Raw genomic sequence first — 23,784 nt, forward strand, 5'->3', positions numbered from 1 at the left:
TGAAGGCCTCATCCTCTCGGATGCTTCTCAAGCGCTTCACCTCCTCCCTTAGGTTCATTAGTTCCTGTAGAAAGACTCCGTCCAGCTGGCTCACCTCTTCCGTCTGTGAAGCTACTGAGGTGCACCTCAGGGGGATGGCCTCGGTCTGCACAGAGACCTCTTCCCACCGACCCGGGTTCTCCTCCATCTGTGTGCAGGCCGTTACCACCTCCCGGGTCTCCTCAGTGACTGGAGTTGTAGTCTTGATAGAAGAGAACCACGATAGCAGTTTTTAGCGCAGGGAGCTGCGCTGAATGCCCAGCGCTGCTCTCGACGCTCATAGGCTCCCTGCGCTAAAAACCTCTATTGCGGTTTAGTAAAAGGGGACCTTAGTGTAAAATATAGACAGCAGATATAAATTCAGACACATTTTGATCACTAAATTTAAAATAAAATCATTTTTCCTACCTTGTCTGGTGATTTCATGAGTCTCTGGTTGCACTTTCTTCTTCTGACTGTGCATCCAATCTTTCTTCCCTTCTTTTAGCCTGTATGCTTCCTCTCCTCCAGACCTCATTCCCTCCCCCAACTTTTCCTTCCTCTCTCCCTGTCCTTTCTTTCCCTATCTCCCTTTCTTTTTTCTGTTTCTCTTCTTTCCTTCTATCTCCCTGCCTGCCCTTTTTCTTTCTTTCTCCCTGCCCTTCCCCAAGCCACTGCCATCGGGGACCAGTTTCCAAACCGCCACCAATAACAGGCCCGAAAGCCGACGCCACCCCAAGCTCTCCCTGCTTCGGCCGACCAGCTTTCCTCTCCCCGACGTCAATTCTGCCGTCGGGGAGAGGAAGGCTGATCGGCCCAAGATCGTCCTTCGCGGAAACAGAAAGTAGGCAGGACCTGGCAGCAAGAAGAGCAAATGCTTCACTAACCTGTCTCCCGCCTTAGCCCGTAGCGAACGTTTGCTTCAGGGCTCTCAACATGTGCATGCCAGCTTCCCTTCCACCCCACCCCCACCCCCCCGGACATAACTTCCGGTTTCGGAGGGAAGAGAAGGGAAGCCGGCACGCACACATTAGAGCCCCGGAGCATAAGTTCGATGAGGGCTGAAATCTCCAAGCCGGGTTTTTTTGGGGGTTTTTAATGTTCAGCAGCGACGGCAGCAGCAGATGAAAGCCGGGCGCTCGTCTTAAAGGCCAGCTAAAAGGCCCTAGGGAGAACACTGCCTTTGCAAGGCACCGTCCGGTACCGAGACTTCATTTTGGAGGGAATAGCCGGAATAGCATAGGGAGTCTCCAGATTACGAAAGAAAGTCTGCTGCAACACCGGATTCAGTGGCAGCCACAAGGACTCCCTAGGAGGGTAGGGGAGCTCCATCTCCTCCAAATACTCTTTGGTATACTTGGAATCTGACTGGAGGTCCAAGTGCAAGGCCTTCCCCATGTCCTGAACAAACCTAGTGAAGGAAGAGGGCCTGCATTCAGAATGCCCCTCGAGGGGGGTGGTGGAACGAGACCGCAGGGCAGCTGAAAAGGAGGGGGAGGCCTCCCTGGAATACTGCGGCGGCACATCCGTATCCACCAACATGGACGCCGAAGAAGCCCCACTAAAGGAACGAGGAGGGGTCGACGAGAGCTTGCGTCGAGAAGTCCCCGGAGGGGAGGACCTCGGGACACGGCCCGTCGAGGTCCAACGAAGGCGCCCTGGAGAACCTCGACCCGAAGACAAGCCTCGGGAAAAAGAGGCAGGGTCCCCCGAGATTGGCACCTCCCGGATCGGGGTATCCAACCGGACCAGCGACCTCAGCAGACTCAGGTTGGACAGGGTGAGGTCAGAGATCTTAATGGAGCCGGTAGTGCGAGGACCCAGAGACCTATCCCGGCTCGAGGGAGAATCCCGAGGGCGCTTCGCAAGGCGCCTTGACCGGTGCCTCAACCGAGACCTGCCCGAGGGAGAAGCGTGCCTCGATGGAAGAGGCAAGGAATCAGACGAGGACAGACGCCAAGATCGACATGCCTTGCCCCGAGAAGCCGAGATGCGACGCTCAGGCTGGTCCACAACGCGCGAGGTCGAGGGCGGAGCGAGCTGAACCAACGCCAAGGAGAGCTCCGAGGAGATGATAGCCTTCAAGACCTCCTCGAACATAGGCACCGTGACCATATTAGGCCGGGCAGCTGCAGCAGTGCGTTCCACCAAGGGCGACCTCGAGGATGAGTATTCCCGTATGGTGGAAGCACGCTTGGAGGCTTTCGAGGGTGGTCTCGTCTAGGCCGGCAGGACTACACTCACCGCCTGAATGGCCAGAGACTCCGAGGAAGGCTTCTTCGGTAGAGGAACTGAACCTGAAGAAGGAAGAGGGGACTTACCCGGGGCCGAGGTCTTCGAGGTCGAGGCCTTCGAGGTCAAGGGAGACTTGCCCGGGACTGAGGTCTTCGAGGCCGACGTCGAAACCGAGGTCGAGGACGAGACCGGGGTTGAAGCAGGAGCAGCCTCCATGGAGAAGAGCTCCGCGATCCTGGCCCTACGTCACCGAAGAGCCCGAGACTGAAGGGTGGCACAACGAGGACAGGAGTACAAAATACACCAGCGGTGCAGGTCTGTAATTGAAATAACCCGACCGCACTGGAAGCACTTCTTAAACCCGGTAAGAGGCCGGGATATAAAGCACAGTTACTTACCGTAACAGTTGTTATCCAGGGACAGCAGACAGATATTCCCACACATGGGTGACATCACCGACGGAGCCCCGCAGCGGACAGCCTCGAAAGCAAACTTGCTTGAAGATCTCGATCTTTCGAGGACTGCACCGCGCATGCGCGCGTGCCTTCCCGCCCGAACTAGGGGGCGCATCTCCTGAGAGGATCCTCAGTTCAGATACCTAGCCAAGAAGCCAACCAGGGGAGGTGGGAGGGTTGTGGGAATATCTGCCTGCTGTCCCTGGATAACAACTGTTACGGTAAGTAACTGTGCTTTATCCCAGGACAAGCAGGCAGCATATTCCCACACATGGGTGACCTCCAAGCTAAGTAAAAAGGGATGGAGGGAAGTTGGCAATTTACGAAAAAAGATTTTGCAAAACAGATTGGCCAAAGTGGCCATCCCTCCTGGATAAGGTATCCAGACAATAATGAGAGGTGAAAGTATGAACCGAGGACCAAGTGGCAGCCTTGCAGATTTCCTCAATAGGAGTTGATCGGAGGAAAGCTACAGATGCCGCCATAGCTCTAACTTTGTGGCCTTTCACTCAACCTTGCAGAGGAAGACCAGCCTGAGCATAGCAGAAAGAAATGCAAGCAGCCATCCAGTTGGAGATTGTGCACTTTGATATAGGATGTCCCAACCTGTTCGGATCAAATGAGATGAAAAGTTGAGGAGATGTTCTGTGCAGTTGAGTGCGTTAAAGGTAGAAAGCCAAGGCACGTTTACAATCCAAGGTATGAAGGGCCACTTCTCCAGGATGAGTTTCAAGTTTCAAGTTTTATTAACATTTGATAAATCGCTTATACAAATTTTCTAAGCGATGAACAATTTAAAAGCCACTAGATAGTGGTCTCACGTACAATCACAAAACAGACTACCGTTGCTCTTATCTTATACTCACAATGCACGTCTAATCAAGGGTCTCCAAAGTTTTCTATGGGGGGGCAAACGACCCCGCATGCAATTTCTTAGGATGTGTTTGCCCAGGGACAGGGGGGGATATGGATTGTTAAATGTACGATGGTATGCTATGGCCTGTCAGATGAGACACATTAATGACTGGTTCAGGGGGACATCTGATTTTTCTGCCACGCCACTGGAGTTATCTTTGTTGGCTCAGTACCATGTAAGTTATTTTTTGCATGTGGCGGACCCGAAGATACGTCTTTTGGTGTCATACTATCCGATATTTACGCCAGCACGGCGAACCTGGAAATGGGTGTGTAAAACTGTTAAGCTGTCTTCTGGGGACTCCTTGTACTTACCCATTCAGAGCAATGGAGCCTTTCAGCCTGGATTACAAAATACCTCCTTTCAGAGGTGGAGTATGCAGGGACTTCAATATCTTTTCCACCTGTTTTTGGAGGAGGGGAGAATAGCAACTTTTGCGGAATTACGTCGGACTTTTGATTTACAGCCTAATGACTTGTTTGCCTATTACCAGATCCGACATTATGTACAATCTCTACCGGAGGCCCACCTTACTGAGGATAATAGAGATGCCCTCTCGGAACTCTACAGCCTTTCTGCGCAACAGAGGATTCCTCTTCGTTTTCACATTGTGGGGGTACGGGATTGTCAACCTGGCCCTAACTTGGACATTTTAGCGACAACATGGGCAGAGGACTTGCAATGTACACTCACGGCCCACCAGTTACAACAAGTCTTGAAACATATTCAAAAGGTATCTCCTAATATCACCCACTGGGAAATGCAACTGAAAATTGTTTTGAGACTTTATATTCCGCCGGAACGTGCAGCCCGGATGGGGATCACGCCGTCTCACTCATGCCCGAAATGTGACCATGCTCATGCCTCTTTGGGACATATGCTTTGGGCCTGCCCTAAAATTTTACAGTTTTGGAGTCACCTGGGACAATATATAACGCTGCTTTGGGGGAGGCGTTGGCTACCGCAACCGAGAGCATTATTTGGGTATTACAATATAGCCACACCTAAACCCAAGGGTATGTCCGCTTTCATTACTACCAGAGCACTCTTGATGGGGAAGAAAGCCATTCTCACCAACTGGCTGTCTAGTACTCCCCCGACTTATGCCCAATGGAGATCTTTGATGATAATCCACGCAACGCTAGAGCGGAGAATAGTAGGAGACTTGGATCGTGGTCCGGGTCGTAAATTTCGTCAGACCTGGGAATGTTTCTGGCAGGATCTCACCCCACATGCACGTAGTAGACTTTTGAATATTTAAGTCTGACTCGGACTCTCGGGTTTTTTTGATCTGGCACTGGACTCCGGGGATGGGGAGGGTTGGGAGGGGGGGGGATAGTTGCATCATTGTTTACTGAACTATACTGCTGATTGTGTTGAGTGTTTACTGTTGAAACAATAAAAAACATTTGAACATATAATAATCCGTTTGTACATTAGCTTGTTTCTCTAAAGTTCAAACAAAAAAGAAAAGGTGTTTAGGAGGAAGGGCAAAGGAATAAAGTGGACAGAAAGCGGCAGTAGTGCACAGGAAAACTGTGTGTCATTGTGTTGGAGGACCACCCAGAAATTTTGCTTCTCAGAACCATCAAATGACTAAAGCCAGTCCTATGCTTTCATCATCTGGACTTACATTGAGAAGATTTAGCTTTTTATTTTAAGTTTAATGAAATCCATTACTACTGACTGGATAAATTATATTGTCTAGTACTCTTGTAAAGAGAAATTCTCAGAAAATATTTAGTCTTCACAGACACAAAGAGCTACAGAGAAGCAGTATGAACCATTAGTATTTATGCAGTATACATCAATTCAACAACAATTTCTGAAACCCAAGAAGAATCTCATACCATCATCATCCACGTTGACTCCTTCAGTCTCATCAGCTGCACTAGCTGTAATTTCTGTGATCAGATTTCCCAAACCCAAAGCTCCTAAACCAGCCAAGTGCTTCTTGGACTCCTGCATATTAAGCCAATAGTACAAAAATTACATTTGTTACTAATGCAAACAATTCTATCATACTCAACACAAAATAAGACTTCAACCACCAACTGCTAGAGTAGAGCTTCTCAACCCAGTTCTTGGGGCACACCAAATCTCTTCAGATTTTCAGAATACAGTATCAGTAATGAATATGCATTTCCTCTTGGGTTTTTCAATAGTTACCTCATTTCTCTAGCAAATTTGCTGCATAGTATGAAAGTTAAATTTCATATTTATGTTGATGATATGACTATTTTTATTCCAACAACAGCAATCACAGTTGACCTGAAAAATCAGATAGCCTTTATTCTACTTAAAATAGAATTCTGGATGACATAGTTTAAACTTAAACTTTGTTTGGATAAAACTAACAGCCTGTTTTACAAAACCGCACTAGCAGCTGCCAAGCGGCAACAGCCCCGAAGCCCTTTAAATCTCTATGGGCTTCGGGGCCGTTATTGTGGCTTTGTAAAACAGGCCCCAAGTTTTTTCTAGCTAGTCCCAAAGATAGAATTAGGCACTATTCAGCACTGAGCGGAACCTATGTTGGAGGCGCCCAAGAAATAGGCCTAGCTGAGCGCTTAAGCACAGCAATTCTGCAACAAGGCGCCTAACATGTAGCCATGCCCACGCCTAACGTGCAAAGCACCTATGTTTTTGAAGGCCGCCTAAATTTTTAGAGGCACCTTGTTGCAAAATCGTTCTTTCTTGATTGGCGCCTAAGTTTCAATTATTGCTGATTTAAAAACATGAGCTTGTTACTCAATTTAGATAGGGGCCTCACATTAGGCGCCGGTTACAGAATTTGGGCCAAAATCCTTCAAATTAATGGCAAAAATTTTCCACTTACTACCTCTATCAAATTTTTAGGAGTAACTTTAGATTGTCATCAAACTTTAGAGCAGGGGTGTCCAACCTTTTGGCTTCCCTGGGCCGCATTGGCTGAAAAAAATTTTTTTCTGGGGACACACAAACGCTGCAGCAAACGGAGGAGGGAGCCAGCAAGACGGTAAACACCTGGGGGCAGCAGAGGAAAACACTGCATTGCCCTCGACCGGGGCTGCACAAAATACTTCACAGGGCCGCATGTGGCCTTCAAGCCGCAGGTTGGACACCCCTGCTTTAGAGGATCATACAGAGTTGTTGATTTAAAAATGTTTTGCTATTCTTTGGAAAATATGAACAATCAAAAAATATTTTGATATAACATTGTTTAGATTAGTAGTTCAGACTTCCATTCTATCAGTTCTTGATTACGTAACATAATATATCTAGGGACCCACAAAAATATTTGTCACAGATTGTGTTTAATACAAAATACAGTAGTCTGTTTGATTTTCGGTCTAAGAAAGTTCGATCATATGAGTCCTTTCTATCAAAAACTGCATTAAATTTCTATCAAAAGCTGTTTAAATTTGGATGTATCTGTTTCAAGGCATTATTTGGCTTAGCTCCTGAATATCTTTCCTCTCAGTTTAAAGTAAATAATTCTAACAGGAACACTCGATATAAGAGATATCATGAATGAACATTTGCTTCCCAGGCAGGGAAAATAAACGCTTGGTTAAGCTCTCTTATTCTTTCAGCTGAATCTTATTATTCTTTTAGGGAGGTATTAAAAACTAAATTATTTGATGACCTTTTTAACTGTTTTGTATCATAAAAACATAAGAACATAAGAATTGCTGCTGCTGGGTCAGACCAGTGGTCCATCCTGCCCAGCAGTCTGCTCCCGCGGTGGCCCCTGAGTCAAGACCAGTGCTCCAAATGAATCCAGTCTCACCAGTTCTTATAGAAATTTGACGAGTTTTTTCAATTGTTTGCATGCATTACTGAATGTTCAGTGTTCTTTTTATGTAAACCGCTCCCCCCTTTTCTACTGCGGCCCTGAGTGCTAAATGCTCTAATGCTGCTCTGATGCTCTTAGAATTCCTAAAAGCATCAGAGCATCTAGCACTTCAGGCTGCGGGAAGTCATCTTAGTAAAAGATGACCTAAATGATTATATATTTCTGGCTAGAATCCTATTTGGGAAATTCTAAAGAATTTCCAGGCTCTGTTGGGTATGTTGCGGATGCAGCGCTTTAATCAGACTTGTGGTGTGCAGGTTCCTTTCTATAAGCATGTTTTCAAACATAAGTACTGGTCAGCTTATAGTGTTAGTAGGGAAATGATATTACAAAGTCTTTGACAGTGTTCCACACAGATGTCTAATAATAAACTGAGTGCCCTCAGGACGGGTCCCAAAGTGACGGGCTGGGTCAGGAACTGGTTGAGTGGAAGGCAACAGAGGGTAGTGATCAATGGAGATCGCTCTGAGGAAAGGGATGCTACCAGTTGTGTGCCTCAAGGTTCTGTTCTTGGGCATGTTCTTTTTAACATTTTTATAAACGATATTGCTGACGGGTTGTCGGGTAAGATTTGCCTCTTTGCGGATGATACCAAGACATTTAAAATAATTTCTGAAAGATTGTCTAGAGACCTATTCCAAGTTACTGGCAGGCGATAAAATAGTATTATACCTAATGGATGAGAGTGAAATTCATCATTTACAGTAAGGATCATATATTCCAAATTTGGGTTAGTTTTCTTCACAGAGATGTATATCTAAAAAAGCCCCTACCCCGTTTACCCGTCCTAGATGAAAAATAGCCAATAAAGCCATGGGGGCACAGTTCTTTAGGGGTAAAGGAGTTATTTCGGGTTAGCCAGGTTTCTGTAATGAACAGCAAACCCAAATCATTATCAGAAAGTAAATCACGAAAGTTCTGTGTTTTGTTACAGACTAATCTTGAATTACAATATAAAGCAGAAACTGGAATAAGTGATTCAATTAGAGGCCCGGATTCTGCAAAGTGCGTTCCGATTTTAGGCAACTGTAGGCACCCTACAGCTGTCTAATAGCCAATCAGAATGCATGTGTTTTTGGTCGTTTTTTTTTAATGCTCCCCAGGCAAGCCGCCTATATTTAAGGCTCCTCCGGAGCCTAGGGAGGCCCACAAGACCAAGTCAAACTGCAGGGATGGAGCAAGCTCCCACACTCTATACGGAGAATAGCAATAGTTCAGTCAGGGCAAGTTGTTTGAAGCTCCCGCCGAAGCTCTTTAAAGAGTTTGGTAATGACGAAACTGCAGGGGTGGAGCAAGCTCTCACACCCGATACGGAGAATAGCAACAGTTCATTCAGGGCAAGTTTGTCTGAAATTTGGCAGCTAAAAATTTAATGCTAAGAAATGCAAGGTCATGCATTTGGGCTACAAAAACCCAAGGGAATGGTACCGTTTAGGGGGTGAAGAACTTATATGCATGACAGAAGAGCGGGACTTGGGTGTGATTATCTTAAGGTGACAAAACAGGTTGAAAAGGTGACGGCGAAAGCCAGGATGCTAGGTTGCATAGGGAGTGGTATGGCCAGTAGGAAAAAGGAGGTATTGATGCCCCTGTATAAGACTTTGGTGAGACCTCATTTAAAATATTCTGTACAATTCTGGAGGCCGCACCTTCAAAAAGATATAAAAAGGATAGAGTTGGTCCAGTGGAAGGCTACTAAAATGGTGCGTGGTCTTCATCATAAGGCGTATGGGGATAGACTTAAAGATCTCTGTCTGTATACTTTGGAGGAAAGGCGGGAGAGGGGAGATATGATAGAGACGTTTAAATACCTATGTAATGTAAATGCACACGAGTCGAGTCTCTTTCATTTGAAAGGAAGCTGCAATGAGAGGGCATAGGATGAAGTTAAGTTTCAAGTTTTATTAAGGTTTGTTGTATATGCAATATCATACTTCAATGCGTATTTAAAAAAATAGGGGACAAAACAAAACATTTTTTATACAATTGAATACAAATTATATACATGCTAATACATAACTGATACAGAAGGCGAGGGGGATGAACTACAATCTTTAAAGAAAGAGAAGAAACATTTAGGGAAGAACGCTTGAATTTTTCTAAAGAAGGTTCATTGCGTATTGGTAAATTGTTCCAAAGCTGGGGTGCTCTAACCGAGAAAATGGTAGATCTCCTGGTCCCTATTACTTTTAAAGAAGGAACAGTCAGTAAGTCTAAGTGCCCTGAATGGAGAATACGGTATGAAGAGACGATCGAGCGTGTGATTGTTGAATTTTAAGTTATTCTATGTGTGATTAGTAACCAATAGAAGTGGTGATATTTTGGAATTAGTATTCTCTGCAATCTTCTCGTTTCTTTAGGAGTGTGTTCGAATGTTAAGAGGTGATGTAAGGGTCTTTTTCTCTGGGATGGGCCTTCACCTCAGTACCATCAACGGACTCTTTTTGAATGTCAGCCCCAGCAAGCATCGCGTTTCACCTTGTCTAGCACGGTATCGTCCTCCAGCTGTCCGTCCTCGTTGATGTTGCCGAAGAGGAAGCCGGTGAGGGAGAAGGGCCGCTCCTCGTCGCTCTCCGAATCCGACATGATCGCTGTCTGGCGCGGCCGGAAATGACGAGCGCCGCACCAACGAAGCCGGAAGTGGCGGCCAGGATGAGGGAGCGGGAGCGGCGCGTGAGCCGGTGAGTAGCGGCTGGAATCTAATACGTTCGGCCTTGTTCAGAAAATACCTGAGGCTTCCTGTCGGCCTCTCAAAATCCAAAGCAGCAGCGGGCCATTTATGTCCAAAGTTGTAAGAATGGACCCTGAGGCTCACTTTCTTATTTGGAGACCTCGGGCCCTGCAAATGTGCTATGGTTTATCAAGGGAACCTCAAATGTATTGCCACTAGCTGAGATCTGCTACCTTAATATCGGCTCCATCCAGCCACATCTTACCTGGATTATTTCAGTCTATTTGCAGTTTAGCCTTCCATATTGTGGACTAACTGTACAAGCTGGTATACTTCTTAGGAAGCTATATTTGTCAATGGTTGTTAAAACTAGCATTGTATTATTTCTTTTTTATGTTTGTCAAAAAGTTAAATATATAACTAAAGAATTTTTTTAAATAACCATCAAACCTGGCCTTAGCACTTCCTCCCCTATGTTTCCCACTGCTTAGGCCATCTTTACTGCACCTGACATGGCTGATTTCCGCTAATAAGGACTTCCCCCTGACTGATTAGAGCAGGGTAGGGTGTAAGTAAAACACCCCAGCCCCACCTCCACCCTGGGTTTAGGGCCATGAGCATGCATGGTCTTTAAGACTCTTTGTCTGGTAAAGGTATGTGCAAACTGTTTTTGTTACCCCTTTTTTATACTTGTAATTCGCTTTGAAACCATGTTATGTGCACATGCGTGTAATGGGAGCTGAGAAGACCGAAAGGCGAAAAAAGTGTGACAAAGCGGTGGCTGCTGCCAGAGGTGTAGGCAGTAGAAGGAAGAAGGTGTTGATGCCCCTGTACAGGTCGTTGGTGAGGCCCCACTTGGAGTATTGTGTTCAGTTTTGGAGACCGTATCTTGCGAAGGACATGAGGCGGTCCAGAGGAGGGTGACGAAAATGATAGGAGGCTTGCTCCAGATGACGTATGAAGAGAGACTGGAAGCCCTGAATATGTATACCCTAGAGGAAAGGAGGGACAGGGGAGATATGATTCAAACGTTCAAATACTTGAAGGGTATTAACGTAAAACAAAATCTTTTCCAGAGAAAGAAAAATGGTAAAACCAGAGGACATAATTTGAGGTTGAGGGGTGATAGATTCAAGAGCAATGTTAGGAAATTCTACTTTACGGAGAGGGTGGTGGATGCCTGGAATGCGCTCCCGAGAGAGGTGGTGGAGAGGAAAACGGTGACTGAGTTCAAAGAAGCGTGGGATGAACACAGAGGATCTAGAATCAGAAAATAATAGTAAATATTGAAAAACTAAGGCCAGTACCAGGCAGACTTGCACGGTCTGTGTCTATCTTTATATGGCCGTTTGGGAGAGGATGGGCTGGGTAGGGCTTCAATGGCTGGGAGGGTGTAGATGGGCTGAAGTCGGTTTTGATGGAGATTTCGGCAGTTGGAACCCAAGCACAGTACCAGGTAGAGCTTTGGATTCTTGCCCAGAAATAGCTAAGAAGGAAAAATTTTAAAAATTTAAATTGAATCAAGTTGGGCAGATTGGATGGACCATTCAAGTCTTCATCTGCCGTCATCTACTGTGTTATTATGTTATATCATTGAGTCGCATCTGCGCATGGTCAGTGCCCTCCAGATGCGGCTCCAAGCTGACGCAGAGCTGGGACCTTCCAAAAATCCAGACAAACTGCCGGGTTTTCAAAATCCATCCGTACACCCAGACAGTCCTTTAAGATGAGCTGTCCAGTTAAATCAAGACATATGGTAACCTTCATTAAGGGGTGTCAATTCTCCACCCCCAACATGCCTCTGCCAGTACAAATATGCAATGATCTGTAACTTACCGTAGTATGCCTGAGCTCATCTTAAGTTGTAATAAGCGCTAGTAGCACTTACCACAGCTTAGTAAAATGGTCCTTAAGTAAGTTGTAAACACTTCTGAATATGATTAAAAGGAGGGCTAAAATAAAATCAATTTACAGCAGGTCATGTAAATTGTAAAGGAAAAATATGCCCAAATAGAATTAAAATCAAAATAATTTGAAAAGGCAAGGGACAATAAAGCATACTGTAGTCCCCACTAAACAGCAAAGACATTTAGACAAATTAGAAGACACGGAGGGCCATTTTCATCCAATCTGAATGTCTTGAGAAGTGCAGCCAAAAATCAGATTGAAACCATGTCCATTTTCAAAACCACAAGACATCTATCTTTTTCTTTCAAAATGACCTATTTAGATCTTTTGGCCATTTTCAGAAAAAAAAAGTCCAAGTTAAAAATGTTCAAAACCAAGCCATTTAGATGTACATGGGGCCACCATTTATACTACACTGACCATACAGACATAGAAACATAGAACATAGAAAATTGACGGCAGAAAAGGGCCTTAGCCCATCAAGTCTGCCCACACCAATGACCCACTCCCTAATGTTTATTCCCCTAGAGATCCCACGTGAATATCCCATTTTCTCTTAAAATCTGACACATTGCTGGCCTCAATCACCTGCTGAGGTAGCTCGTTCCAATGATCGATTACCCTTTCGGTGAAGAAGTACTTCCTGGTATCACCGTAAAATTTCCCTCCCCTGACTTTCAGCGAGTGCCCTCTTGTAACCAAGGGCCCTGTAAGACAGAAGATAGCATCTTTGACCTCTATACGTCCCGTAATATACTTAAAGGTCTCAATCATGTCTCCCCTCTCTCTCCGTTCTTCCAGCGAGTACATCCGCAGTTTTTTCAGCCTTTCTTCGTACGTGAGTTCCCTGAGCCCCAAGACCATCCTGGTAGCCATTCGCTGAACCGACTCCATTCTCAACACATCTTTCCAGTAGTGCGGTCTCCAGAATTGAACACAATACTCCAGATGAGGTCTCACCATGGATCTGTACAATGGCATTATGACTTCAGGTTTTCTGCTGACAAAACCCCTACGGATGCAGCCCATCATTTGTCTTGCCTTGGACGAAGCCATCTCCACCTGATTGGCAGCCTTCATATCATCACTAATGATCACTCCTAAATCACGTTCTGCCTTGGTCCTGGACAAGGTTTCACCATTTAGTGTGTAAGTTCTGTGTGGATTTTTTTTATCTAGGTGCATCACTTTACATTTTTTAGCATTGAAGCTTAGCTGCCAAGTTGACGACCACTGTTCCAGCTGCCGTAGGTCCTGCGTCATAATGTCAGGCACACTGCTTTTACCTACTATGTTGCATAGTTTGGCGTCATCGGCAAACAGTGATACTTTTCCTCTAAGCCCTTGGGTAATATCTCCTATGAATAAATTGAATAGAATCGGCCCTAAGATGGAGCCCTGTGGTACTCCACTTGTCACTGCTGATGTTTTGGAGGGGGTACCGTTTACCATCACCCTTTGAAGCCTACCGCTTAGCCAATCCCTAATCCATGTAGTGAGTGTATCCCCTAATCCCATAGATTTTAGTTTGTTTAACAGCCTGCGGTGTGGGACACTGTCAGAAGCTTTGCTGAAGTCCAAATAAATCACGTCCAGGGACTCCCCGGCATCCAGATGACTAGTCACCCAGTCAAAGAAGTCAATCAGATTAGATTGGCAGGACCTTCCCCTGGTAAATCCGTGTTGGTGTGGATCACGTAGATTTTCTTCTTCTAGTATTTGGTCGAGTTCCTGTTTGATCAGTGTTTCCATGAGTTTGCACACTATGGATGTGAGACTCACCGGTCTGTAATTTTCTGTTTCTGTTCTGCAGCCCTTTTTGTGGAGTGGAATTACGTTAGCTGTTTTCCAGTCCAGGGGTACTCTTCCCGTGCGCATGGAAAGATTGAAGAGCACGGATAGTGGTTCAGCTAAAACTTCACACAGCTCTCTGAGCACCCTGGGGTGTAGATTGTCTGGTCCCATGGCTTTGTCTACTTTGAGTCTTGAAAGTTCGTAGTAGACGCTACTGGGTGTAAACTCAAAATCTTTGAATAGGTCTTTTTGACTGTCTCTTATCTGTAGTTGCGGACCAGCTCCCGGTGCTTCACAGGTGAATACTGAGCAGAAGTATTCGTTTAGTAGTTCTGCCTTGGTAGAATCAGATTCCGCGTAGTTTCCATCTGACTGCCTAAGGCGCTCTATCCCATCCTTGTTTCTCTTCCTGTTGCTAATGTACCTGAAGAAGGATTTATCCCCTTTTTTAATGTTTCGTGCTAGATCTTCTTCTGTTCGTAGTTTGGCCTCCCTGACTGCTTTTTTGACAGCTTTCAATCTGACCAGATAGTCTTCCCTTGCCTCCCTCTTCCCAAGATGTTTGTAGGTGATAAATGCTTCTTGTTTCTTTTTAATGAGGTCCGAAATTTCCTTGTTGAACCATTGTGGTCTTTTGTTTCTCCGGCGTTTGCTTACTGTATTAATGTAGCGGTAGCAGACATGGCAGAAGAGCAGTAGGTCACCTTGGAGGCACTGCTGAGAACTTCACATAAAGGGTACTAGGTGTACATCTCACCATAACCCCTTTGTAGGACGAGATTTCCTGAATTCTCCTAAAACCTACTATACCCACCTGTCTACCACCCCAATAGCCCTTATGACTGCAGGTGGCAACTACAGTCATGTGAAAAAGTAGGACATCCCATGAAATATTCAGTTCTTTCTTAAGAAATGTTCACATATCGATGTCAAATATTTTTTTTATTAATTGCTGGAAAAGAAAGTCATGTAATTGCAGTTAAACAACAAGACGCCCACATCAACCCCGACATCGGCAGTTGCGGGACCACTCAGCTTCAGAGCCTGACCCGCAGGGGGAGAGAGAGAGGCCCTGCCAGCGATGCCGAAGAACTGACCTGCAGAGTGGGGAAACTCGCCAACCCTGACCTGCAGAGGGAAGAAGCCCATTAACGACTCCAGGAGCAGGGGTCCGGCTCAGCCTCGGAGCCTCGTTCCTGACCCATCCCCACTGGGCATGAGAGCCTGCTCCGCCCATCCCAGGCCTGCCGGGAACAGTTTAAATTCCAGAGGAGTGAACGGCGCTCGGCCGTTTGGCGTGACAGCTAAGGCGCACGGCAAAGGCTCCTGCGCCTTAGCACGCGCCTTTGTGATGCGTCTGAGCGGAATAAAAAAAACCTCCTTTCACTGGTCAAACTGATAAGTATTTGCATGACTGGTCGACCTAATTATTTGCATGTCTAGATAACCTAAGTCTGTATTATCTATTCCAGCCTGCTCGAGCACACGGCTGAATCACCTCAGAACCAAGCTTACCCTCCTCAGTTTGCCGACTTTGGTTCTTTTATTCCAGCCTGCACTCACAGTACAAGCCAACCTATGGTGCACATAACTTTAAAACTGTTGCTATTGAATTGGATTCAGTACTACCTGATTTATTGCTAATTTAACTATTAATTTAATTGTTAATTTAACTGTGCTTATCGAATCTGACTTAGGGATATCCGATTTACTGCTATTTAACTAATTTAACTGTTGTTATTGAATCTGATCTAGTGCCATCTGATTCACTACTAATTAATTATCCTAGAAAATGGAAGTAACAGAAACACCAAATAGCCATTAGGACAAGTAGGAGTCAGTTTAATCTGCAAGCATGCATCTACTGATTCTACTAATCTATCTAATATGCAATAACATCAAGGATGTTAAGTCACTCTATCCACAGCTACACTCAGCCCATTATCCTGATCTACCCATCAGGCTTATAATTAACCAACAAGAAGACAGAGCAAACCATATCAAGCAACGGAAGACATCAACGTGCCCCAAAAAATAAAAGGATAAGGGAAGTAAAACCTATCAGAACCACTACGTCCACCAAACCTATCACATCTACTTCCGTTCCCTGTGCATATCTTAACACCAGATCTGTTAGGAACAAAGCATTTTTAATTAAAGATTGGATCATCAACAAGCAAATAGCCTGTCTTTTCCTAACGGAAACGTGGCTACTGTCTGAAGATGACCCAATAATAAAAGATCTTCTACCAGATAATTTTATTTTTTTTTTTAGTTCAATAAGTTTTTTATTATAATTTGAATAATACATTATCCATTAATAACAGGAAAAAAAGAGAAATCTACAATCAAAATACATAATTTCATCATACATAAATCCTTTTTAAGCCCACAAAACAGGGGGGCAGGGTACTAATACAACAAGAAAAAGTGAAAGAAAAGATAAAGGAAAGATTCTCAGCTCGCCTAGAACAAGAAAACGTAAAAGAAAAGATAAAGGAAAGATTCTCGGCTCGACCTTCGTGAATCTTGTATCAATCCTTACTGTTATAGGGATACATGCCTCCTCAAAATCTTAGGGATGAAACAATACAGAAAAAGAAATAATATTATTTATCCCAAGACAAGCAGGCATGATATTCTCACATGTGGGTGACGTCATCTACGGAGCCCCAGCGCGGACAGCTTTTCAAGCAAACTTGATTGAAGTTTCAAGTTTGCTACACTGCACCACGCATGTGCATGCCTTCTTGCCCACTAGAGGGCGCATCCTCACCTCGTGGTCCTCAGTTCAGTTTTTTCCGCGGAAGCCCTGTGGAAGAAGCCCTGTGGAAATTGTGCTCTTTGAATTTAGCCTTCTGACACCGCGGCTGTGTGTTATTTCACGGTCGCTGTGCTTCATTTACTTTTCTTACTTTCTTTTCTTTCAGTTTTCGTCGGAAAAAAAAAAAAATCTTTTTCGTTTTGCTCCGGGGGCTCCCGGTAGCCGCAGCCGCGGGACCTCGCTTGTTCCCGGCCGGTTTTTGGGCCCATGTCCCGTCCTGTGACGGGCTTTAAAAAGTGCACCCGGTGCGATCGGCTCCTGTCGATTACCGATCCTCACCGGTGGTGCTTGCGTTGCCTGGGCCCTGAACACCCCTCCGACACCTGTTCCTGGTGCTCCACTTTTCAACGAAGAGCTCTCCGCCGCCGTCAGGCTCGTATGGCGGAGCTCTTCGCTGTTGACCCCACGGCGGGGAAGGCCTCGACGTCGGCCTCGGCCCCGGCCTTGACCTCGGCCTCGACTCCTTCGTCCTCGCCCCGGGAACCCCCGGCGTCGAAGCCGGTGTCTTCGACCCCGAAATCAGCGAAGGGTAAGTCCTCACTTCCTGCTTCTGTTTCAGCCTCGAAGAAGCCATCCTCGAGCTCCTCGGCGGGGGCAGGTGGGTCGTCCTCGGCCCCGCCCCGAGCGCCGAAGTCGGGTGCCCCACGGGAATACTCGGTACCGAGGTCGCCCTCGAGGGAGCACCCAACGGCCCCGGACCTGCCGACTATGATGGGGGTTCCCGTCTTTCAGGACTTGCTCCGGGCTCTCATTGCCTCGGAGCTGTCCGGGGCCATCACGCACCTTCAGCAGGCTTCGGCCTCGGGTGCCCCCGACTTCGGGCCCGGGGGGGGGTTTCGGCCTCGGCCCCGACATTGCCCTTGACCTCGGTTGACCAGCCTGAGCGGAGTGTGTGGCCTCGGGACAAGGTGCGGCGGGTTCGGAGGATCTCTTCCTCGTCGTCCTCGTCGAGGTCCTCACGGGGTTCCTCGCCCTCGGGTCGGCCTCGGGCGAAGCGTCGGTCGAGGAAGCCCAAACGCCACCGGGCGTCTCCTCGACGACACGGTCGCTCCTCGACGACCGGGGCCGAGACCCTGTGGGTCTCCGAACTGCGCCTCGATAACCCGAGGCTTTTTCGTTCGTCTGAGGTTGAGTGCTCGAGGGACTCTTCGCCAAGACGAAAGGGGCGTGCCTCGGTGCCCCATACCCCGGGGACTTCCCAAAGGGGTTCCTCGGGGCATGGGCGGTCCCCGACCCCGTCCAGATCGCTTGGTGCGGCTTCTTGGGGTTCGGGGTCTGGTACGGGGAAGAAACCTCGATACTCACGCGAGGCTTCTCCTTCCTTCTTGGCGAGGCGCTCGTCTCCATCTCCCTCCCCGCCTTCGAAGCCCTCCTCTTTCTCGAGGTTCATTCTGGATATGGGAAGGGCTTTGGACCTTGATCTCGGAGCAGGATCAAAGTACACGAAGGAGTTTTTGGAGGAGCAGGATTTACCCTCCCCTCCTCGAGAGACGCCTCGGTTACCTCTCAATAAGGTGCTTCATCAGACCTTTTTGAGGAACCTTGACTCCCCTCTTACAGTCACAGCGGTGCCTTCTAAGATGGAGTCTAAATATCGCACGGTTCCGTGCAAGGGCTTTGATAAGGCTCAGCTGTCCCACCAGTCCCTGCTGGTGGAGTCGGCTTTGAAGAAGTCGCAGCCGTCCAGGGTCTCGGCGGCTGTTCCCCCCGGACGGGAGGGACGGACCTTGGACAAGTTTGGTCGTCGCCTCTATTCCAACTCTTTGATGGCGACCAGGGTCCTGAATTACGCATTCACCTTCTCGTCTTATTTGAGACAGATGGTGAAGTCGTTGCCGAGGTATTATGGAGTCATGCCAGATTCCCATAAAGAGGATTTTGGGGCTTTTATGTCCAATTTGTCCCAACTGCGTCTCTACCTCTTCCATGCGGTGTATGACGCGTTTGAGCTCGCCTCTCGGTTGTCTGCCTTCTCAGTGGCCATGCGCCATCTGGCATGGCTACGTACCCTGGATATGGACCCGAACTTACAAGAACGTCTGGCCAATCTTCCATGTGTTGGCTCAGAGCTGTTTGATGAGTCCTTGGAGGCGGCGACCAAGCGTTTGTTTCCATGCGGTGTATGACGCGTTTGAGCTCGCCTCTCGGTCGTCTGCCTTCTCATTGGCCATGCGCCGTCTGGCATGGCTCCGTACCCTGGATATGGACCCGAACTTACAAGAACGTCTGGCCAATCTTCCATGTGTTGGCTCAGAGCTGTTTGATGAGTCCTTGGAGGCGGCGACCAAGCGTTTGTCTGAGCACGAGCGCTCTATTGCCTCGTTGGTCCGTCCCAAACCCCGGGCTCCGCCGCAGAAGCCGTTTAGACCTCCTCCGCGGTGGTACCCACAGAAGTCGACGCCGGCCTTTTCCAGGCCTCCGCCCCGACGTCCCCAACAGCAGGACAGGGCGTCCCAACCAAAGCCTCAGGCGCAAGGAGCGTCTAAACCCGCTCCGTCTTTTTGACGTGATGCGCGGTTGGGGGCAGGCCCCCTCCGCACTGTCAAAGGACCCCCTTCCTATCGGGGGCCGACTGCAGGCCTTTCTTCCAGCATGGGCCGAGATCACGTCGGACACTTGGGTGCTCCGGATCATCTCCGAGGGCTACTCACTGAATTTCTTGTCCATGCCACCGGAACATCCGCCGGCGGCTTCTCTTTGCTGCCGAGACCAGCTTCCTCTTCTCCTGTCCGAGGCCAGGTCCTTGTTGGACCTTCGAGCGGTGGAGCATGTGCCCCCGAGCCAAAGGGGATGGGGGTTTTACTCCCGTTACTTTTTGGTCCCGAAGAAGACCGGGGACTTACGCCCCATTTTGGACCTCCGGAGGCTCAACAAGTTCCTTGTCCGGGAGAAGTTCCGTATGTTGTCCCTTCCAGTCCTGTACCCTCTACTAAACTCGGGAGACTGGATGTGCTCCCTGGACCTCAAGGAAGCATATACGCATGTTCCGGTGCATCCCGCCTTTCGCCAGTACTTACGGTTCCAGGTGGGGGAGTGGCATCTCCAATATCGAGTCCTCCCCTTCGGACTAGCCTCGTCTCCTCGGGTCTTTACGAAGTGTATGGTGGTGGTCGCAGCTGCCCTACGATCCCGAGGGCTGCAGGTCTTCCCCTACCTGGACGATTGGCTGATCAAGGCTTCATCCCAGGAGGGGGTTATCTCAGCGACCCGACAGACTATCATCTTCCTTCAACGTCTGAGGTTCGAGGTAAATTTTCCCAAATCGCAGTTGTGCCCGGCTCAATCCCTTCAGTTTATCGGGGCCGTGCTGGACACGGTTCGCCTTCGTGCATTCCTGCCCTCGTCGAGACTGGAGGCTCTATTTCGCCTGAGCCGTCAGATTCTGCTGCAGCGCTCTGTCTCTGCACGTCGGCTGATGATTCTACTCGGCCACATGGCTTCGACAGTTCATGTCACGCCGTTTGCCCGATTGCGTCTGAGACTTCCTCAGTGGACCTTGGCCTCCCAGTGGCGCCAGGATCGAGACCCGCTCTCCCTTCCTGTAACGGTCACTCCTTCCTTGAGACGATCGCTCCGTTGGTGGACCAACTCTTCCAATCTTTCCGGGGGTTTGCTCTTTCTCATCCCTCCGCATCGCAAGGTCCTGACCACGGACTCTTCGGAGTACGCCTGGGGGGCTCATCTCGACGGTCCTCGGACTCAAGCGCTATGGTCGGCGGGGGACCGTCGTTGTCACATCAATGTGTTGGAGCTTCGTGCCATTTTTCTGGCAGCCCGAGCCTTTGCTCATCTGCTGCGCAATCAGGTGGTCCTGGTACGGACGGACAACCAAGTGGTGATGTATTATGTAAACAAACAAGGGGGAACGGGCTCTTGGTCCTTGTGCCGGGAAGCCTTGCGCCTTTGGGAATGGGCGACATCCCAGAACATCTTCCTGCGGGCGGTTTACATTCAGGGAGAGAAGAATTGTCTTGCCGACAAACTCAGTCGTCTTCTCCAGCCGCACGAGTGGTCGCTCAACTCCCGAGTTCTGCGCGAGGTCTTCGACCGCTGGGGGACGCCTCAGGTGGATCTGTTCGCCTCCCCGGAGACTCGCTGCCCCTCTATTCACGAATTTACTCCCAGGACTGTCTCGAGGCAGATGCCTTCCTTCTCGACTGGGGAGGGAGATTCCTTTATGCATTTCCTCCTTTTCCTCTGATCTTGAGGACGTTGGTTCATCTCAAGTCGTCCGGAGCCACTATGATTCTCATAGCGCCTCGTTGGCCTCGTCAACACTGGTTCTCCCTGCTCCTTCAACTCAGTGTCAGGGAGCCTCTGCTTCTGCCTGTGTTTCCCTCTCTGCTGTCTCAGAGTCGGGGTTCGCTGTTGCATCCCAATCTTCAGTCATTACATCTGACGGCTTGGTTCCTTTCACTCTGACTTCGGCGGTCAGGGAGGTGTTGGAAGCCTCGCGAAAGGCCTCCACTCGGCTTTGTTATTCCCAGAAGTGGACCAGATTTTCATCCTGGTGTACCTCGCACCATCTGGATCCAAAGTTGGTTCCGGTGTCTTCGGTTCTGGAGTATTTGTTACATTTGTCCGAGTCTGGCCTGAAGACATCCTTCATCCGGGTACATCTCAGTGCTATTGCTGCTTTCCATCGGCATCTAGAGGGACGTTCTCTCTCTCTTCATCCTCTGGTGGTGCGGTTCATGAGGGGTTTAGTTAATGTTAACCCTCCTCTGAAACCTCCTCCTGTAGTTTGGGATCTGATTGTGGTCTTGGCTCAGCTGATGAAACCTCCCTTTGAGCCAATTGACAAGTCTCTTCCTAAGTTTCTCACTTGGAAGGTGGTCTTTTTACTTGCGCTCACTTCTGCTCGTCGAATTAGTGAGCTTCAGGCTTTGGTTGCGGACCCGCCCTTTACTGTGTTCCATCATGACAAGGTGGTTCTTCGCACCCATCCTAAATTTCTACCTAAGGTTGTGTCTGATTTTCACCTCAATCAGTCTATTGTCCTTCCGGTGTTCTTTCCGAAGCCCCACTCTCATCCTGGAGAGGCGGTGCTTCACACGCTTGACTGTAAGAGGGCGTTGGCTTTTTATCTCCAACGTACCAAGTCTTATCGGAAGGTTCCTCAATTATTTTTGTCCTTTGATCCTAATCGGCTGGGACATCCTATTTCCAAGCGCACCTTGTCCAACTGACTAGCGGCTTGTATTTCTTTTTGCTACGCTCAGGCTGGCCTCATGCTCCATGGTCGAGTCACGGGGCATAAGGTCAGGGCTCTGGCAGCTTCTGTTGCTTTCCTCCGGTCTACTCCTGTGGAGGACATATGTAAAGCCGCCACTTGGTCTTCGGTTCATACGTTCACCTCCCACTACTGTCTGGACAATTTATCCAGAAGCGACGGCCAGTTTGGCCAGTCGGTGTTACGTAACCTGTTTTCCTAAATTGCCATCCTCCCACCTGCCCTTTTTTGGTTGGCTTGGAGGTCACCCACATGTGAGAATATCATGCCTGCTTGTCCTGAGATAAAGCACAGTTACTTACCGTAACAGGTGTTATCCAGGGACAGCAGGCATATATTCTCACAACCCGCCCACCTCCCCGGGGATGGCTTCTTTGCTGGTTATGGAACTGAGGACCACGAGGTGAGGATGCGCCCTCTAGTGGGCAAGAAGGCATGCACATGCGTGGTGCAGTGTAGCAAACTTGAAACTTCAATCAAGTTTGCTTGAAAAGCTGTCCGCGCTGGGGCTCCGTAGATGACGTCACCCACATGTGAGAATATATGCCTGCTGTCCCTGGATAACACCTGTTACAGTAAGTAACTGTGCTTTCTGCTCACGTGCAACTAAAAATTGTTGCAGTTGAATGGGATCCCAAAAAACATATTCAACATCATGTAACTTGACTAAGCATTTACAGGGAACTTTTAAATAAAAAGATGCCTCTAGGGCCAAAATTCTAAGCTTTAACTTCAAAAACTCTTTCCTTCTAAATTGAGTAGCTCTAGAAACGTCAGGAAAAATCCTGACTAAGTCACCACAAAATTTAGTTAACCTATTTTTTTTTTTTCCAAATATGTTTTATTGAATTTTCAATATAGAAATACCAACAAACAGAATTGTATAGGTGTACAAGAAAACAGAGTGGATTCCAATTGCATCACAAATTCACCCTAAACCAGTTCTGTCCCCATCCCGCCCTCCCTTCCTCAACCCCAGTGCCCTGCAGAATAATACACATATTCAATCCGGTGCAATTCCTACAAATAAATCTAAGCATTCAGTATATGACTTTGAGCTCTAGGCGTTAAAGTGTCCCAGAAAGGTGTCCAACAAGTACAAAATGACCGTCCCAGTTCAGTGTCCAAGGATGGAAAACAAAGCCTCTCCATGGAGGTCTGGTGGATCATAAGCGTATGCCATCACGAGAGTGTCGGAGAGTCTGCAGTAATCCAGCAATGCAAAATTGCCTTTTTCCCCAACAGTACTGCTTTAGACAAAAAGCTGCGAAATCCCTTAGGTGCAGATAGAGGGACACAGTCCAGAGAAAATAGCATTATCGGAGTTAAGGTAAAGTTGTAATTCCACATAGCTTGAATATGCACATTAAGCCAATGCCAAAAGGCTGTAATCTTGGTGCAAGACCAAAATTGGTGACCCAACGTGGATGGTGAGTAAAGGTAGTTAACCTATTTTTAAAGTAAAGTTTCATGATCTACCAGATAATTTTAAAATACACATGCTAAATCATGATGGAAGAAGAGGGGGAGGATTAGCAATTGTCGCCAAGGAAGGATTTGTAGTTGAACTATTGGATTCCAAAATGACCAACCAATTAGAAATATTAGCCTGTAAAATTAGCAATAAGGAATTAGAAGATACCCTTTCTTGTATATTATTTTATGTTCCGCCGAAAAGCTGGCCAAAAGCTAGAGAGGACTTCTGCGAATTTGTCCTACATAACTCAATCACTTCATCACATAATCTAATTGCGGGAGACATAAACTTACATCTAGATGAAATAGACAATCTAGAAGCAAAAGACTTTAAAAACTTTCTTTCTTTATTCAATTACAATCTCCCTTCACCAACTCAAACACATGAAAAAGGCCATCATTTAGATGTGGTAGCGATG

General features: G+C 47.6%; 2 protein-coding genes across 6 annotated transcripts in view; one reads left to right on the top strand and one right to left on the bottom strand.

Moving 5' to 3' along the window:
- The window catches only part of TAF1 (TATA-box binding protein associated factor 1), a 596,267-nt gene extending 586,071 nt beyond the window's left edge, over positions 1-10,196 (bottom strand). For 3 of the 4 annotated variants that reach the window (XM_033945528.1, XM_033945529.1, XM_033945526.1), the window contains exons 1-2: positions 9,938-10,196; positions 5,475-5,586 (exon numbers count right to left, since the gene is read on the bottom strand). In XM_033945528.1, coding sequence (XP_033801419.1) covers positions 5,475-5,586; positions 9,938-10,045 — 220 coding nt within the window. In that variant the 5' untranslated portion in view covers positions 10,046-10,196. The remainder of the gene's footprint in view (positions 1-5,474; positions 5,587-9,937) is intronic. The other variant, XM_033945527.1, reaches the window with a different exon arrangement.
- The window catches only part of LOC117360915 (rho-related GTP-binding protein RhoG-like), a 40,860-nt gene continuing 27,112 nt past the window's right edge, over positions 10,037-23,784 (top strand). The window contains exon 1 of one of the 2 annotated variants that reach the window (XM_033945531.1): positions 10,037-10,140. The gene's annotated coding sequence lies outside the window, so the exon portion shown is untranslated. Of the gene's footprint in view, positions 10,141-10,170; positions 10,784-23,784 lie in introns of those variants that run through there. The other variant, XM_033945532.1, reaches the window with a different exon arrangement.

Source organism: Geotrypetes seraphini, chromosome 5 (genome assembly GCF_902459505.1).
Source record: "Geotrypetes seraphini chromosome 5, aGeoSer1.1, whole genome shotgun sequence".
Taxonomy (NCBI): Eukaryota; Metazoa; Chordata; class Amphibia; order Gymnophiona; family Dermophiidae; genus Geotrypetes; species Geotrypetes seraphini.